Below are 17,215 nucleotides of genomic sequence, written 5' to 3'. Positions count from 1 at the left end.
GTGTGTTTGTAACACTTGAGTGTGTGTGGACAGGCCCCGCCCCTTTTGTAGTGATGATAATCCTCCAGTATCCTGCCACTTAATGATTGGACCCCCCCCCCACCCCCCCACCACCACTTCTGTAAGCATCTTCCAGATTTCCGTTACCCCCCCTTTCATTTTTGCCCTTACCCCCTGCCTCTAACATCCCTCCCTTCTTTCCTCTTCTTTTCCGTCCAACAATAACAAAAAACGATCACAAATATAAATTAAATATTAAAAAAGTTTAGCTTAAAGTACAAAACGGGTTTAAAGAAATATACATCTTATGTGTCAGAAGACCCCCCCCCCCTGCTGTAACAGTAGAATCTGTCCAACTCTAGAGGCTTCAGCTCTCATCTGTCTGCTCAGCTGTTGGACACGTTAAAAAAAAGAACTGGAACAAATAAAAGCTGCTTGGAGTTTAGTTTGTTGGAGTTTAGCAACACACACAACCCACTACTGGTTCAGATCTGGTGAAGGTGGGTTGATCTTTGAGGAGTTGGACCAAGATGACATTTATGGAAACGTGGGAAAACATTCCCTATAAGTCACCACCAGGTGGGGGTAGAGAGCTTTATTATTATTATTGTTATTATTATTATTATTATTATTATTATTATACTAGACCACTAAAGCAACATAAAATACCAAATTTAAGATCTTTAGAAGTAGATGAGACAGCATTTCTGGAAAATCAGCAGGAGACCGTACCTCCAGACCTGGAGTTTGACCCCCCTGCTGTACACCCCCCCCCCCCTACACATTCATATTCCATCCAGGCTGTTTGGGTCCACTGGACCAGAGGTTCAGACAGTCTGGACAGTGAATGTCCTGTGTGTCTTCACTCTGTCTTCCTCCTTTCTGAGGCTAAATATTTCTGAAGATAAATGTGAATTGTGTGAGGATGGACTTGGGTGTGTTAATACGTTTAGTTTAAAACAATTTCATTTATGTATTTCTTCTTTTCTGACTCTCCATGAGTTTCCTGTTCTCCCCTAAAGACTAGAAACAGAAAAAGTGTTGCATCTGTCAGAGGTGTTAACTCTTTCAGGACCAGAGAAAACATCAGCAAAGTTAGTGAGAACAGAGACTGAGACCTTTCTGAACCTCAGTAAACCAGTTTCCAGCTTTCCATTCTACACAACTTCTCTGATATGACTACCAGGTTCAAGGAAAAACAGTTCAGGCTTGAAATGTCAATGAAGTAAACAAAAAGAAATAAAAAAGATAAAACATGTTTGTAGTTAAATTACTAAACAGTTAAATCAATGCACAGCTCAGAAACAGAAAGATCCAGAATTCTTTTTCTCACAGATCCAGTTTTTGTAGTTTGTATAATACAGTCATGTCCATTTCCCGTCAGCACTTAAGGACACTGCATGGAAGTAGTCGTTTGGATCTTCTGTAATCCTCTCATGCCAGAACCTGTGATCAAACATTCTGTTTACCTCTGGTCTAAATTCACTTCATAAACTGGTCTGAATTATGATGTTACAAACATTTTCTGTATTTTTTTAAAGGATTTCACACATTTACAATCAGAATCATTAACTGATTAGTGAGATCAGTTAATGAGGGCAATTTCCCACGGCACACTTGACCATCTCCCACGGTACACTAGTGTACCGCGGCACGCTGGTTGAAAATCACAGACTTAAATGAACAATCACATGGCCTTCAACAGATACCAAGCAATCTTCACTTTAGTGGGGGGGTTGGTCATGATGCAGAGGGGGAGCAGTTTAGGCAGGTTTGATTCCCAATCTGCCTGCACATGTGTTCAAGTGTCCTTTGGTAAAACACTGAGCCTCATGTTTTGCTGTCATGGATATCAACCTTAAGTAGTCTGGATAAATTCCACCACATGCTGGACATAAGCTAACTTTAACTGTAGTCCATTCAGGAGGATCTATGCAGGGAAAAAGGTTCAGAACAAGAGTTTAGATGAAGGAAAAGGGTTCAGTATTGTGGTGTTGATGGTTCTCTAAGATTCTCATCTTAGTTTGTTCTTCAGCTCCTTAACAGAATGAATCTGATCATTTGCAGTCGTGCTTTGACTACAGACAGTCTGAAAGTCTGTGTTCAATATTGGAATGATAATATTGTTTCTGATCAAATTGTTGCTTTTCTCATCACATAGACAGAGGTGGAGACACAATTGTGTTTGTGTTGGATCAAAGGTTTGGTGTCTTCATGAGTGATAAAGGCGTCTCAGTCATAGTCTGGATGTCAGCAGAGAATCTTTGAACTCATTAGAAAACATGAACACAGAACAAATATGCAACATTTGGAAAAGGAGAAGTTTAAACATCAATATGAACCTCTGATAAACCTTTTAGCAAACAGCTGTTCTGCCTACAAGTCCAGCTGTTCCACTGATTTTATATTTTAACACCTGTTTTCTCTTTTATTATCATATAAACAAAGACCTAAAGGTATGTATGAGGTCGTCTGGAGTGGCAGAAAAGTATGTCAGAGTAGTTCAGGACATGTATGAGAGAAGTATGACGGTGGTGAGATGTGCTGTAGGTCAGACAGAGGAGTTCAAGGTGGAGGTGGGACTACACCAAGGATCAGCTTTGAGTCCTTTTTTGTTTGCTATGCTGATGGACAGGCTGACAGACGAGGTAAGACAGGAATCTCCCTGGACAATGATGTTTGCGGATGACATTGTAATTTGCAGTGAGAGTAGAGAGCAGGTGGAGGAACAGCTAGAGAGGTGGAGGTTTGCTCTGGAAAGAAGAGGTATGAAGGTCAGTCGTAGTAAGACAGAATACATGTGTCTGAACGAGAGGGATCAAGGTAGAAGCGTTAGGTTACAGGGGGCTGAGGTGAAGAAGGTGCAGGAGTTTAAGTACTTGGGGTCAACAGTTCAGTGTGATGGGGAGTGTGGAAAAGAGGTGAAGAGGCGAGTGCAGGCAGGTTGGAGCGGATGGAGGAAAGTGTCAGGAGTGTTGTGTGACAGAAGAGTGCCAGCAAGACTCAAAGGAAAGGTGTACAAGACAGTGGTGAGACCAGCTCTGCTCTATGGGTTAGAGACGGTAGCAGTGAGACAGAGACAAGAGGCTGAGATGGAGGTAGCAGAGATGAAGATGTTGAGGTTCTCCTTAGGAGTGACCAGGTTAGACAGGATAAGGAACGAGTACATCAGAGGGACGGCTCATGTTGCCTGTGTTAGCGACACAGTCAGAGAAGCCAGACTGAGATGGTTTGGACATGTTCAGAGGAGGGATAGTGGATATATTGGTAGAAGGATGTTGGAGATGGAGCTGCCTGGCCGGAGGGCAAGAGGACGGCCAAAGAGGAGATATATGGATGTCTTAACAGAGGACATGAAGTTGGCTAACGTTAGGGTAGAAGATGTTCATGATAGAGTGAGGTGGAAAAGGATGATTCGCTGTGGCGACCCCTGATGGGAAAAGCCGAAAGAGAAAGAAGATAAACAAAGACCTAAAACTCTTTTTAAAATGGAAAAACGTGAAAAACGACTCCCTTCATTGTTAGATTGTCTGACCTTCATTTTCATCTTTCAGCTGCTTCATTTCATCCTGAAAACGACTGTTGTTGGCTGAGAAAGTCGTGTCAAAATCTGAAAACTAAACATCTACAAACAAACCCAAGTAGGGAATAAATGTTTCTTCTCCTCCTGGATCAGTTTAGTTCAGAACTGATGATAGATGTGTGAAACCGTGATCACTGTGATCACAGTCCATGTGAGGCTGAACTCAAGCAGGTTTAAATAAAAGAGGAACAAAAAAAACCCAAAGACATTTTTAGAAATAGTTTGTTCAACATTTTGAGTAAATATTTAGAAACTATTTTACCTGAAAGTTCAGTCTGCAGGTGATTGTTTCTGGTTTTCAGTCTGTTTTTTTCCAAAGACACCAGATGATCTGAAACAGAATCACTTTGATATGAATCAAAAGAAGTTTTTTCATGATTTCTGGAAGACATTGTTGTCATGGTAACAATACAATTACTGTTAGTGTTTTTTCTTCTGTATCTAAAGAAAACTGACTTAACAAAAACAAAAACATTTAAAAAACACAAAAAGATTGAATGACTTAAAAACTGAATATGAGATGTTAGAAATCAAATGTTGAATTCTTACAGCGAGTCATGAGTCCAGCCAGAATCAGGAAACAGAAAACTCCCAGAGAAAACTTGAAAACTCTGAAACAGTTTCTTCTCTCAGCTTGAAGATTCTTCTGCTTCTGATTTTCTAAAAAAGCAGATTTAGTTTATTTCCAGAATTCTATTCAAACCGTTGTCATGCATGCTACAATTTCTTCCTGACTGAACAGTATTGCAGCAATGTCTCTTTCTAGAAGGACAAAAAGGGAAGTTCTTTATTTGAACATGATGATTATTTAGAATCTACATTTCCAAATGTCATTGTTTCACTAAATAATCCAAATATCAGAGAAATAACAGTGATTTGGTCCAAATGATTTGAGGTTGGTATGAAATAATATTGTAGTATTTAGTCTGAAGTTTTTCTGCTCACCGGTTTGTTGTAATCCATGATCAGAGTGCTGCTCTTCATCATCTAACATCTCCACCTCACTTTGTTCTCTTCCATCTGGATGAAGATTTCTGCTAAATTTCCCTCTCCAATCTGCTGCAGCTTCAGTTTGTGTGGACATCTTTAGAGATCAAACTAACTGAGCAGACTTCACTGTTTCCTGATGAAAGCAGTCAGCTCTGAACTGCAAACATTCAGGAAGTAGCAGCAGAACAAACTCCACTCATGTCATTCACTCTTTCATGCACTGATGCTGCAGAGAGACTCCCATTCAATTCAATACAACCACTGGAAGAACTTCAGCACAAACATTCAGTTACTATCAACTTCTTTATTAAATTAATATATTTTATTTAGCTTTAAGTAGCCTGATTCGTTTTTTTATTGTGTATCAGTAATGTTTTTGTTTGTGACATCTTGTCATTTAAGTTTATTTTTAATAAGTTTTTTTTTAATAGTAAACTATTTTCCTGACATGACACCACATTCAGGGGGTCTTTGTGTTTTATCAATCCTCCCAAATGCAGACATGAGATGACAAAGTAAAATCATTATTAGATCTATTATCAGAACTGTTGATCATTAAGTTTAAACACATTCTTATCTTTTTCATGCACAGCAGTTCTTGGTTCCTGTTCAGAAACAAAGTTCTTCAATTTCTGAACTGCAAGTAAATCTGCTGCATCATTTATTTGGGGGAACTTGAATGTTCTGCTGTAAATGAATCTACAAAGACTGGAAGAATTTCAATACTAACATCCATTTACAGTTAACTTTGTTATGACATGAATATCATTTCAGAATATTTAGTTTTTATTTATTTGACATATTTGTATCCAGTCTCACATGTAAATGATGCCATTAGAATGATTCTGAATCATGAACAGACATATTTGTACTTTGAAATAGATAGCATGACACATTGAATCCATCAAATATGAAGTTTGTCCAAAAGTTTCTAGAATAGTTTCTAAAGGGAGGAGGTGAACTTTGATGATCCCACCTCCTCTAATGTTGATCCACATTTGTTCCTCCTCCTCTTTTGTTCTCAGTGCTGCTTTCAGAATGACAGAGAAGTTTCCAAAAGTACCAGAAGAAGTTGTGTTTTCCTCCTTTAGAGCAGCACAGCAAACACACAACTGAGACCAGGCTGGTTTCCACCTTTAGGAACCGGACCCTGGATCATCGCGCCGCCTAGTTCTCATCCTGGGAGACTCCGTTGTCAGGGAAGTGAACATTAGGAGGTGCAACACACTCCATCTCTGAAGCATCAGTCAAGGACATCCACAATCATCTCACCTGTACCCCCCCCCCTGCCTTAACCGTCATAATCCATGCAGGTACCAATGACATTGTTATGAGCGTGGCTGGACCCAGGAGCAGAACAGAAACAGGAGGTGGCTGAATAAGTGCTCTTTATTGAGTCCCAGTGGGGGTGGGGGGTTCAGGCTTGGATGATTTGTGGCTTTGACAGGTGGCAGAATTGAACCTTGCTTGGAGTCCTGAAGAGTGTCAAACGGTGACCAAAGCTGGAGGCGGAGCTGGTGGTGATTCCTGGAGAGGCAGACATGGAGAGGATGAGCTTGCAGCATGAGCCACTCGGCATAGAACTAAACGTAGACGTGGAGCGTAACACGGGTCTGAACGCTACCGCATGAAGCAGACGGACTGACGTCGGCTGACGGGTGAGGAGTCCATATGAAGGCTGCAGGCTGATGAGAAGATGGGTGGCAAGTGTGATGAGGACTCCCTGGTAGGTGTGGGGGAAGACCAGGATCCTACCAGCAGTTCCAGCAGTCTGAGACTCTGAAAACAGACTTCATCCACCTCATTCATCACATCCAGCACTTAAACTTACAAAGCATCAATCTGGACCACTACCTTCACGCCGTTACAGAGACATCAAAGTCTCTGGAATCCCTCAGCTCCATATCTGGTAATAAAGTTACTGCCACTCCATAAACATCCACTGCATTGACAATTTCACCACATTTTATCATAGAACCTTTTCCAACCAGACGTCTGACATCCAGGCTCTCATCTCAGGATGAAATGGTATACTTATATAGCGCTTCCTACCTTCTTATGAAGGCCCAAAGTGCTTTACAGTCACAGCCCATGCACACACACACAGTCACACACACATTCACACACTGACGGCAAACACTGGGTCGAGCGCCCTACCGCTGCACCACGGCATGAACATGGATCTCATGCTCTTCTCCCTCACTGCTCCTTCCAGCTGACGGTTGGACCAAAGCACTCACATTCCCTCCATATCCTTCATTCCAGTACACATCAAAAGCAGAGATCACAGACGTCACATTTTTCCATCAGATGTCTCCATCCTACACACATAGCATCAGATTCAGAATCCAAATGAACTGAAAAATCACTGGATTCACCTGCTACACTGAACATGGCTGTTTTCAACATCAGATCTCTTTCTAACAAGTCTTTTAGAATGAATGATCTGATTTGAATGACTTGTTTTTGACTGAAACCTGACTTGGAACTGATGCTCCAGCTATTCTCACTGAGGCCTCTCCACCTGATATCATTTCTATTTTCTGTTAGGGAAGGTAAGAAAGGTGGTGGAACAGCATCAAATGCTCAAGAAGGTAGAAAAACTGAAACCGTTACTTTAACCAATTATCCTTCGTTTGAGCATCTTCCTTCCTGTTCAGCATCCCACCTATTTTAGCAGAGACTGTCTACAGACCACCAAGTCCTCTTCCGGTTTCTTACAGGAATTTTCTGAGTTTGTATCTGTCATTCTTCTCAGGCATAATAGGATTTTAATAACTGGAGATTTTAATCTTCATGTTGATAACATGGATGACCTTTTGCCTCTGAGTTTATAAATATTTAAATAGTTTGGCTTTAACCCAACATGTGACTCACAACAGAGGACACCACTGGACCTCCAGCCTGTCTGCTGGTGTGTCCTCTGATGTTGACTTGGCTGTGTCAGACCATTATTGTGTGTTTTATCCATCATGAGACCTCAGTGAGAACTAACAAAACCATATAAAACTCCTAAAGTTCAACCCTAAACAAGGACACTTTATTTTTCAAACCCATCACAGACAATAAACACAACAGCCGGTTTCTTTTGAAGACAATCGATTTTTTATGAAACAAAGAGGCTGCCTGACTCCCCCGTCTACATTCATGACCATATCAATCATTTTACAGAAATCATGAAATGCTGATGCCTCCCCAGTGGCAGTTCTGTTTGTGACCATAACAGAAGAGCTTTGCTTTTTTCTTCAGTTCCTTTTCTCTAAAAACCGTTCTGCAACTATCAGCTGAGGCTAAGCCTGTCAATCTTACATGCCATGCCCTTCTCACTTGTGAACAACACCTCACATCTCTTCTTCATTTGGTGTATTGGTGGTTAAGCAACAGGCCTCCCACTTTGAGGTGATACTTCTCCATCCAGCTAATTCAAACGCGACTGCAGACGTCCCTTGTGCAACGATATAAAGACATAGAATAGATAAAAATGCTGCTCTTCAACTGATTTTAAACCAGCAGCAGTGATGAAGACTCTGATGAGACGCATCGTGTACATCACATCCCACTGGTGCTGAAGCTGCAGGAGGGAAACCAGCAGCTCCTCCTGTCTGATGAACAGCAGTTTGGGAGGAAGAACCGCTGACGTGCCGCCAAAGTCATTTCTGAACAGGAAGTCCACACAGACGCTAAAGGAAGCAACGCACACTTTCTGCACTAAAGGACAATTCCACTGAGCTTTGTGTTTAGAGTGTTTATTAGTTCATAGAAGTGGTTTATTAGTTGATGTCAGTCATTATTAGATTAATATACAGACCAAAGGTTTGGACACACCTTCTCATTCAAAGAGTTTTCTTTATTTTCATGACTATAAAATTGTAGATTCACACTGAAGGCATCAAAACTGTGAATGAACACATGTAGAATTATATACAGAACAAAAAAGGGTGAAACAACTGAAAATATGTCATATTGTAGGTTCTTCATAGTAGCCACCTTTTGCTTCGATCACTGCTTTCACACTCTTGTCATTCTCTGGATGAGCTTCTAGAGGTAGTCACCTGAAATGTGTTTCACTCCTCAGGTGTGCCCTGTCAGGTTTATAATTAATAATTAGGATTTCTGGCCCTATAAATGGGGTTGGGACCATCAGTTGTGTTGTGCACAGCTGATAGTCCTACTGAATAGACTGTTAAAATTTGGATTATAGCCAGAAAAAAGCAGCTAAGTACAGAAAAACGAGTGGCCATCATTGCTTTAAGAAATGAAGGTCAGTCAGTCTGAAAAATTGTGAAAACTTTGAAAGTGTCCCCAAGTGAGTCACAAAAACCATCAAGCGCTAAAAAGAAACTGGCTCACATGTGGACCCCCCCCAGGAAAGACCAAGAGTCTCCTCTGCTGCAGAGGATAAGTTCATCCGAGTCAGCAGCCTCAGAAATGGCAGCTTAACAGCAGCTCAGATTAGAGAGCAGGTCAATGGCACACAGAGTTCTAGCAGCAGACACAGCTCTACTGTTCAAAGGAGACTGTGTCAATCAGGCCTTCATGCTAGAATATCTGCTAGGAAACCACCGCTAAAGAAAGGCAACAAGCAGAAGAGACTTGTTTGGACTAAAGAACACCAGGAATGGACATCAGACCAGAGGAAATCTGGGCTTTGGTCTGATGAGTCCAAATGTGAGATTTATGGTTCCAACCACCGTGTCTTTGTGCGACGCAGAAAAGGTGAACGGATGGACTCTACACGCCTGGTTCCCCCTGTGAAGCATGGAAGAGGAGGTGTGATGGTGTGGGGGGGCTTTGCTGGTGACACTGTTGGGGATTTATTCCAAATTGAAGGCATACTGTACCAGCATGGCTACCACAGCATCTTGCAGCAGCTATTCCATCCGGTTTGAGTTTAGTTGGACCATCATTCATTTGTCAACAGGACAATGACCCCAAACACACCTCCAGGCTGTGGAAGGGTTATGTGACCAAGAGGGGGGTGATGGGGGGGCTGCACCAGATGACCTGGTTTGGGGTGAGCTGGACCGCAGAGTGAAGGCAAAAGAGTCAACAAGTGCTAAGCATTCTGGGAACTCTTTCAAGACTGTTGGAAGACCATTTCAGGTGACGACCTCTAGAAGCTCATCCAGAGAATGTCAAGAGGAGAAGATTGTTTTTGGGACTATTTTTTCTTTCAATTAATGTTTCAAACAAAAACTGCCAGTCTTTAAACTTCAGACGGTGTCCAGTAAACACTGCGAGCTCTAGAGTTGGAAGCTGATTGACTTATGGGCATCTTGGCAGAAGCTAAATGTGCCAGAGTTTTGCTGGAGCTGTGAAGCAGCTTCAGGGACTGGCACTTCTGTAGGAACAAATGGCTCTTCTTGAAGAACTTGACTTGTGACCACTGTGTTAGCAAGTGGAACAAATGCAGGGCTTGTAGCATATTGAAGTGGTTCTGTGTTTGAAGCTTGAAAGAGTGTAAGTGGTGTGACAGGACTTTCATTACGTTCACCCGTCAGTTTGTTGCTGCTTGTGGAAGTGTAACTTTCATAGCTGCTTTCAGCCTCATTATAGATCTTCACTCTGGCTTTAGCAGCATGAAGTTTTTTTTATTTTTTTCAAACCATTTCCCTGCATTGTTCCTCCATTGCTTGTTGTCTCATTAAAGTTTCAACTTCAAGTTTTTGTAGTTTGCTGGCTTGGCCTCTAGTTCCTCCATGACAGCTAAGATTTCTTGAGATGCTGCTGCATCGGCTGCTGCTTCAGCCTTTTTGATTGACTGTGCATGACAGCAATGAGCTATTTGACTCTTGTGGTTTTGACCTGGAATTAGATCTTTCTGAAGCCAAACATGATCCAACATCTGGCCATGGTCCTCTTCAGCATTTCCTTCTAGCCACCTTTCAGCTCTTTGAACAATGAATTCTGAAAGGCTTATGCATGCATCAACCTTGCACCTCATGTCTGTATTTGCCGGATCTTAATGGAAATAGCTTGAACATTTTGTCAAGTAAATATTGTGTTGTTCATCATCTCTCTTAACTCGCTCTCAGTGGCTGTGTCAGTCAATATTACTCTGCTTAATCTTGCCTCATATCTCTATTTTTCATAAGAAATTTTGTTTTTACGTTGCAGAGCTTTGAGCTTTTCTTTTTGAAGCTCCTTTCCCTTTTTCAGTTAATGTTCTTGTTCTTACACTTTTGCGAAAATTTGTTTGAGTATCTGGATCCTTAGATACGTCAGACATCTTGTGAGTTGAGTCCTATAGTTATAATCTCACTTCTGATCACAAATGACTCAAATATTACCTTCAAATTGTTATTTCTTAGTAAATAACAATAGTTACTTAACTTCTTGACATAAATAGGATACATTCACTTATATTACTTCAATTAACCTCGAATATGGTTTTAACTTCCAACAAAATGTACAAACTTCACTAATTAGAATAAACAAATTACCACAAAGTTCAGTAGACAATAATTAGCTTTTGGCTTAATGTGCTGAAATAACTTTGTGAAGTTTAACTTCTTTTAAACCACCCTTATTTCCTTAGAGCACAATTCTTTTCTTGATTCTTACTTTACTTTATGAAATATTCCTTAATCAACGGCGCCCTCTTGTGGTGTTCGGCGGTTATTGACCAACTGCCTCTCGAGCTTCTCACCGCCGCTTGGCTGGAAGACTTTTCACTGTAGAGTTTTCTTCACTGTTCCTCCTCAATGACAATGCTGGACACGGTATTCTCGAGAACAGGCGCATTTTAATGTCTTCACTCCATGTAACGCTGTGAAAACTACAGAACAGAGTTGTACAAAAACAGTTAGACTTGACATTTACAGTTCTACCAGAAAATAGATAATAAGTTAACTACCTCGTGGCTGCCTGTCACTTCGGACGTCTTAGATGAATAACCAGCTTTGACAGCCGGTTGACTCCTTTTCCAAGCTACTTTTTGCATGGATCTTGGTTCAAAGTCTATTATGATGTGAGAATAAACTCCTCAGCCCAAATCAAATCTCGCGAGTTCTCAGGAACTCTCGCGTTATTAGCGTCAAGCACAACTTCATATCACATTGCAATATAACTTAGTATTAAACAGCATAAAATAGCCGGTTTAGCTCGTGCTGGTTTGCGGCGCCTTCCGTTCGTGAAACCAGGGTTCGACTCCGGGCTGCTCCCTGTTCCCTTCTCTACCTCTGCCGGTTCCAAGCCCGGTTTGAGAAGGTTGCGTCAGGAAGGGCATCCGGCGTAAAACATTGCCAAATTTACCATGCGACTTGTTCGCTGTGGCGACCCCTGATGGGAGAAGCCGAAAGTGGAAGATTAAACAGCATAAAATCAAATAAAACACAATTTACACATGTAACCCTTGTTCTATCCTAGGCACTTTAACATTGGGAGTTGGGTCATCTAGACCCACTAGACAGAGCTCTGAACCTTTTTTCTTCAATGATTTGTGATCTTCACTGGTGTCCATGGATTACATGAAATCTTTCCACCTTTATCCACCTTAGTCATGGTAGGGGGGACACCTCAATGGAAGGGGGGGGGGGGGTCATCTAAGATAGCACAAGGGTTAATAACACAATTTTCAACCAAAGGTATTTCTTCCTTTAAACCAAAAATCAACTAAACTTGTAACCTATTTAGTGACACTTACAGAGAGCATGTTTGAAAAAGTCCAGCTGCTGTTGAAGTCAACTTTAAATGTAGATCAGTGATGCTTTGCTGGATCAAATCTGAGTCTTAGTTGGAATCAGATTTCTTTGACTTTGTTTGTTTGGAAGAAAGTTTGCGGTAAAGACCAGACTTTTCTCCATTCAATGTTAGATGTTACATGAGGCCAATAAAGAGCAGCTGATGGAACAGAAAGCAGATGATCTTGGAACAAAGCTCTGATTTTTGACTTCAACTGTTTAGCAGAAGTGAAGCAGAAACTCCCCAGAGGAGATTTGAAGCCATCAGGAGGATGAAGAGTCAAAGGAGGAGCTCTGCAGAAAGACCTCAATCACATGAAAAGACACGTTAAATGTTTGCTTCTTTTTCACTCTTTCAATTAAAAAAGCCTCAATTAAAAATAAAAATAAACCAGTTATCTGTTAGTAGAGAGTCAGATTCAGAAAATGTAAAGGACTCAAAGAACCAAACAGGCTGAAAAGTATCTAGAATGAAACAAAAACATCATAAAGAACATTTTTGATTCAAGACTTTAGGGCTTGTAGAAATGTTTTCAATGTAAAACTAGTTTGTCATGAGTAAATAAACTCACTTATGCTAAATAAACTAAAGTAAACCTTTTTTTCTTTCTTCCAAATAGGACTTTTTTCCATAAACCTGAACCAGAATGGAGAATCCTGGATGGGTCCGTCTGCTGGATGGTCTCCACAAACAGAAAAATGTGAGTGGATGGATCACCACTGACTGACATGGAAGTTTGATTTTCTGTGACAATCTTACAGAATTTGTATTTATTTATTTACTGAACTGTGTTTAAAGGTAGAAGCAACACAGACTAAACTAGAAATTCAGATTCTTGAGAGAAATTGGGTCCAATTGTTTCAATTGATGCTTTAATGAATCAGTCAGAACTTGCTGCTGCTAGAGTGAAGCATGAAGCACTAAAGAGGATTTCACACACAATACAAGCTGGCAGTGACCCCCCTCCCATTGTTGCTGCATGGATTTTGGCCCCTCCTCTCTCTGTTGTGTTTGTACCTAGACATGTAGAACCCTTGGTAGGGGCGGGGGGCTGACATGACTGCCACCAAACAGGTGATGTCCTCTCAATGCCTACCTGCTGATTTCAACTGCACCCTACACACACACAGACACTGAAGGAGGAGGGTTTGGGGAAGAGAAGGAGGGAGTTAAAATTGTGTGCCCTGTCTAGGCTACCCCACCTTGGTGGAACACAGCCTGGGTATATAGATAGGTTCCCATGGTAACCTCTAATCTGGAGGAGTGGCTACAGCAGATGATGGAAAAACCTCAGACATGTCAGTCCAGAAAAGGCAGTGCTAGGAACAGCTAAGATGCTGTGCAGGACCCTCAAGCTCCCAGGCCTCTGGGAGAGAACCCCAGCTTGAAAAAAGAAACTAACTTGGATTGGACATGCATGCAACCTCTGATATATGTAGTTTTACAAATATAAATAATTAAAAATAAGCAGCTGTGGCAAAGAAAAATCAGTAATTACATTTTTCTAAAATAATACAGAGACCCAAAACAGAACCAGGAATATATTCAGACAAAAGACACTTTTCCATCATAAATTCTTTTAATATTCCATCAAAATCATGAGAAAATACAGAAAAATGTTCCAAACATTGACTTCCCTTTCTAGATGTAACTTTTCAGTTGACTTTGTGGAAGCTGTTTGTTATTTGCTACAGACCAAACCTGAGTCTGAACTGCTGCTCTAAGTTAGCTCGTTTTCATGTCATTTATTACAGTTTCCTGTTTATCTGAGTCATTTTAACTGATATTTAAATGAGATGAAGTTGTTGACAGATGACACCTTCATTTCTCTGAACAATTCACCAGAAACTAAAATACAACCTTCCTTTAAGCCAGGGGTGTCAAACTCATTTTGGTTCGGGGGCCACATTCAACCCATCTGATCTCAAGTGGGCCGGACCAGTAGCGTAAAGGCAAAATAACAGCTTTATTCTTGTTTTTTTACCCAATTGAAAAAGATGCCTCAACCAACATGGTAGCCTAATCATTTCTTATTACACATTCATTCACAGAGGTCAATGGATCTTAAATGAAATTAATTTCACTTTAAAAAATATTGGTTTGTTCAATTTACTACAGACTGAATATTTTAAATGTGATACTGAAGCAATCCTGATAATAAATTCAAGAGGGGCTACAAAAAAAAAAGAAACATCTTCCTAAAATGTAAACGTCCAAACGATGACAAAATTACACTAAATTAAACTTGCAAACATTTGTGAACATAAGAGTTTGGAGTTATCCTCCTTGCAGAAACACATTTACTGTCATTCAAGTGTGCAAAACACAATGAAATGTCCATTATTATTATAGGAATCTTTTCCTGCCGTCTTCCTGACCTTTGATGGAGCGCCATCAGTGACCAAAATTACTTCATGTGACCAGTTCACTTCAACATCGTCCAGCACAGTAACTAGAGAGCTGACTATGTCATCAGCTGTTGTTGTGTCCATCAACTCCAGAAACTCCACTGTGACGTCTCTTCATCATCTCTAATAAATATGCACAGCTGTACATATCTGTGATGTTGGTGCTTTCATCAATAGTGACTGAAAATACAATAAATGACTGGATTCCTTCATATGGCTGCCCATGTTTCCTCAGAGATGTTGGATCTGATCGTAATTCTTGACAGACTCGTGTTTAAGGTCGACTGCTTTTTGGGAACAAGACTTCTGCAGCCTTCAGCATTTTTCAATAAGTTCACCATCAGAAAATGATTCGGATGTTTGCTCCAACTTGTCTGCAATAAGGTAGCTAGCTTTCACTGCTCCATCACTGACGTCACGGCTGCAGTAAATCCAGATGCTTATTTATGGGTCCAGCTAATAGTTGCTAAATCTTCTTTTTTCTTAACTGCAAATGGTGAAACTTTTCTTTGTGGTGCTGAATGTTATATTCTTGGAGAACCTGTTGATGACATACCAAGCTTGCAGGTTTGCATTCAGCTCCGTGAACAAATAAAAAGCTTTCCATTTTCCTGGAAAGCTCAGGACTTCACTTCAACCTTTTTTTTCTTTTTGACAACATTTTGGTCATTAGGGTGTCACTACTGATCATTCTTCAGTGGTGAGGCTCACAGGTATGAGGTTCCATTTGTGCCAAAAATATCAAAATGTGTTTTTGCGTCTACTGTTATGTCTTTGGTCCATTGTCTATGTCCACTGATCGTGTTTTTGCGTCCACTGTCTATGCTTTGGGCTCATTGTCTATGTCTATTGAACGAGTTCATTTTACATTGGTTCATGTCTATGTATTACTAAGCAATATCTTCTGCATGCCCATGATTCTTTGATTATTACTTTGTATTAACTTTGTGATGTATATGCTTGCTTTATCCTTAAACTTTATCTTTGTCATTGTCCTTATCCCATGTCGTCTAACTACGGCGTCAGGAAGATCCTTAGCAACCGTTGCTAGTGTCGTTTGCTACGTCGTCTCGCCATGTCGTCAGGAAGATCCTTAGCAACCGTTGCTAGTGTCGTCTGCTACGTCGTTTCACGTGTCGTCAGGAAGATCCTTAGCAACCGTTGCTAGTGTCGTTTGCTACGTTCTTTCACCATGTCGTGTCCTTAGATCTTGCTGTATTTCAAATTTTGCAAAGGTCGTCAGAGAAGTCTTTTGTACGGTCGATAAATTGTTTCCCGTATTATCACGGAACAAAACACTTTAAAAAAAAAAAAACCTTTATTGACAATCCTGCAAACGCGCACTGCCAGAAAGGGGGGGGGGTGCAGCGTACAACGGTTTCACGTTCCCGTTTAAAGTTATTTAGAGTATGGCTTTAATTTAATCTTGTGATGAAACTATTATTTCAAATTATTTTGAAAAATGACTGATCTTTATAAAATATGTTGTTACAAATCTGATGGATAAACGAGGATCAGACGGGCTAATAAGAGCCTTATGTGGTCCCGAGTGCGCCATCTCATGGTCACATAAATAGATTAAAAAGAAAAGCTCAAAAACCAGTCAGTTTTTGACTGTTATATTCATAATTAGTGACTCGACCCACTAAAATTTGAGAAGGTAACTCATCAAAGATATTTTAAAGGCCTCCTTGCAAGGCCCCCGTAAATCGTTCAGCGGCAAAAAAATAAATATTGCCATGGACTAATGACTTGAGGGTTTATTTCTGAACAAATACATTAAATCAACACCAATGTGTTTGTAATTTTATTATTAATAAATCAACCACGTTTTTCATGATCAGAACACAGCACATTCATAAATAGTCTTCGTAAAATGTTCATATTTATTATGTGTCATTCTCCGCGTTAAATAGAAGTAGTTCGCCTCCAGATCAGGTGGTGGCGGTAATGCGCCACTTTGTTTTCGTTTCAAGCGTTGTATGCAAGCCCCCCCCCCCCCCCCCCCTTTCTGGCAATACGCGTTTGAGGGAATATCAAAATAAAGTTCATCTTAAAAACGTGTTGTCATGGTTAACCCTGACGTCTGCTTTGATAAACATTTCTTTTTCGTTCCGTGGTAGTAAAGGAAAAAATTTACCGGCCTTACAAAGGACTTTTCTGACGACTTTGGCAAAATTTGAAAAACGAGAACATCTAACGACAAAACACGGGGAAACGTCGTAGCTAACGACAGCAGCAAACACCCTAGCTAACGACAGTAGCTAACGACAATAGCTATCGACAGTAGCTATCGACAGTAGCTATCGACAGTAGCAACGGTTGCTAAGTCCTGACGACAAAGTGGGACGACCAAAGACATAGACAGTGGACACAAAAACAGATTTTTGGCACAAATGGAACCTCATACACAGGGAACCAAACTACTGCCTACCCAGACACAGAGCTGTTAGGTTTCGTTTTTGGCACATGCAGAGTTATGTTGTTCCTTTGCTCCCCCTGGTGGCGGAATTGCGCATTTCGGTTATTTCTTTAAAAAATCATAACTCGC

The 17,215-nt window shown here is 40.7% G+C and overlaps 1 protein-coding gene across 2 annotated transcripts in view; it reads right to left on the bottom strand.

Moving 5' to 3' along the window:
• The window catches only part of LOC105354996 (CD209 antigen-like protein E), a 686,243-nt gene extending 681,405 nt beyond the window's left edge, over window positions 1-4,838 (bottom strand). For both annotated transcript variants that reach the window (XM_023959701.1, XM_023959708.1), the window contains exons 1-3: window positions 4,529-4,838; window positions 4,133-4,243; window positions 3,846-3,914 (exon numbers count right to left, since the gene is read on the bottom strand). In XM_023959701.1, coding sequence (XP_023815469.1) covers window positions 3,846-3,914; window positions 4,133-4,243; window positions 4,529-4,667 — 319 coding nt within the window. In that variant the 5' untranslated portion in view covers window positions 4,668-4,838. The remainder of the gene's footprint in view (window positions 1-3,845; window positions 3,915-4,132; window positions 4,244-4,528) is intronic.
• Between the last annotated feature and the right edge of the window lie 12,377 nt (window positions 4,839-17,215).

The sequence above is a fragment of the Oryzias latipes genome, chromosome 11 (genome assembly GCF_002234675.1).
Source record: "Oryzias latipes chromosome 11, ASM223467v1".
In the NCBI taxonomy this organism is placed as follows: domain Eukaryota; kingdom Metazoa; phylum Chordata; class Actinopteri; order Beloniformes; family Adrianichthyidae; genus Oryzias; species Oryzias latipes.
The sequence above is the reverse complement of the archived record's forward strand: the minus strand, read 5'-3'. Positions and strand labels throughout refer to the sequence as shown.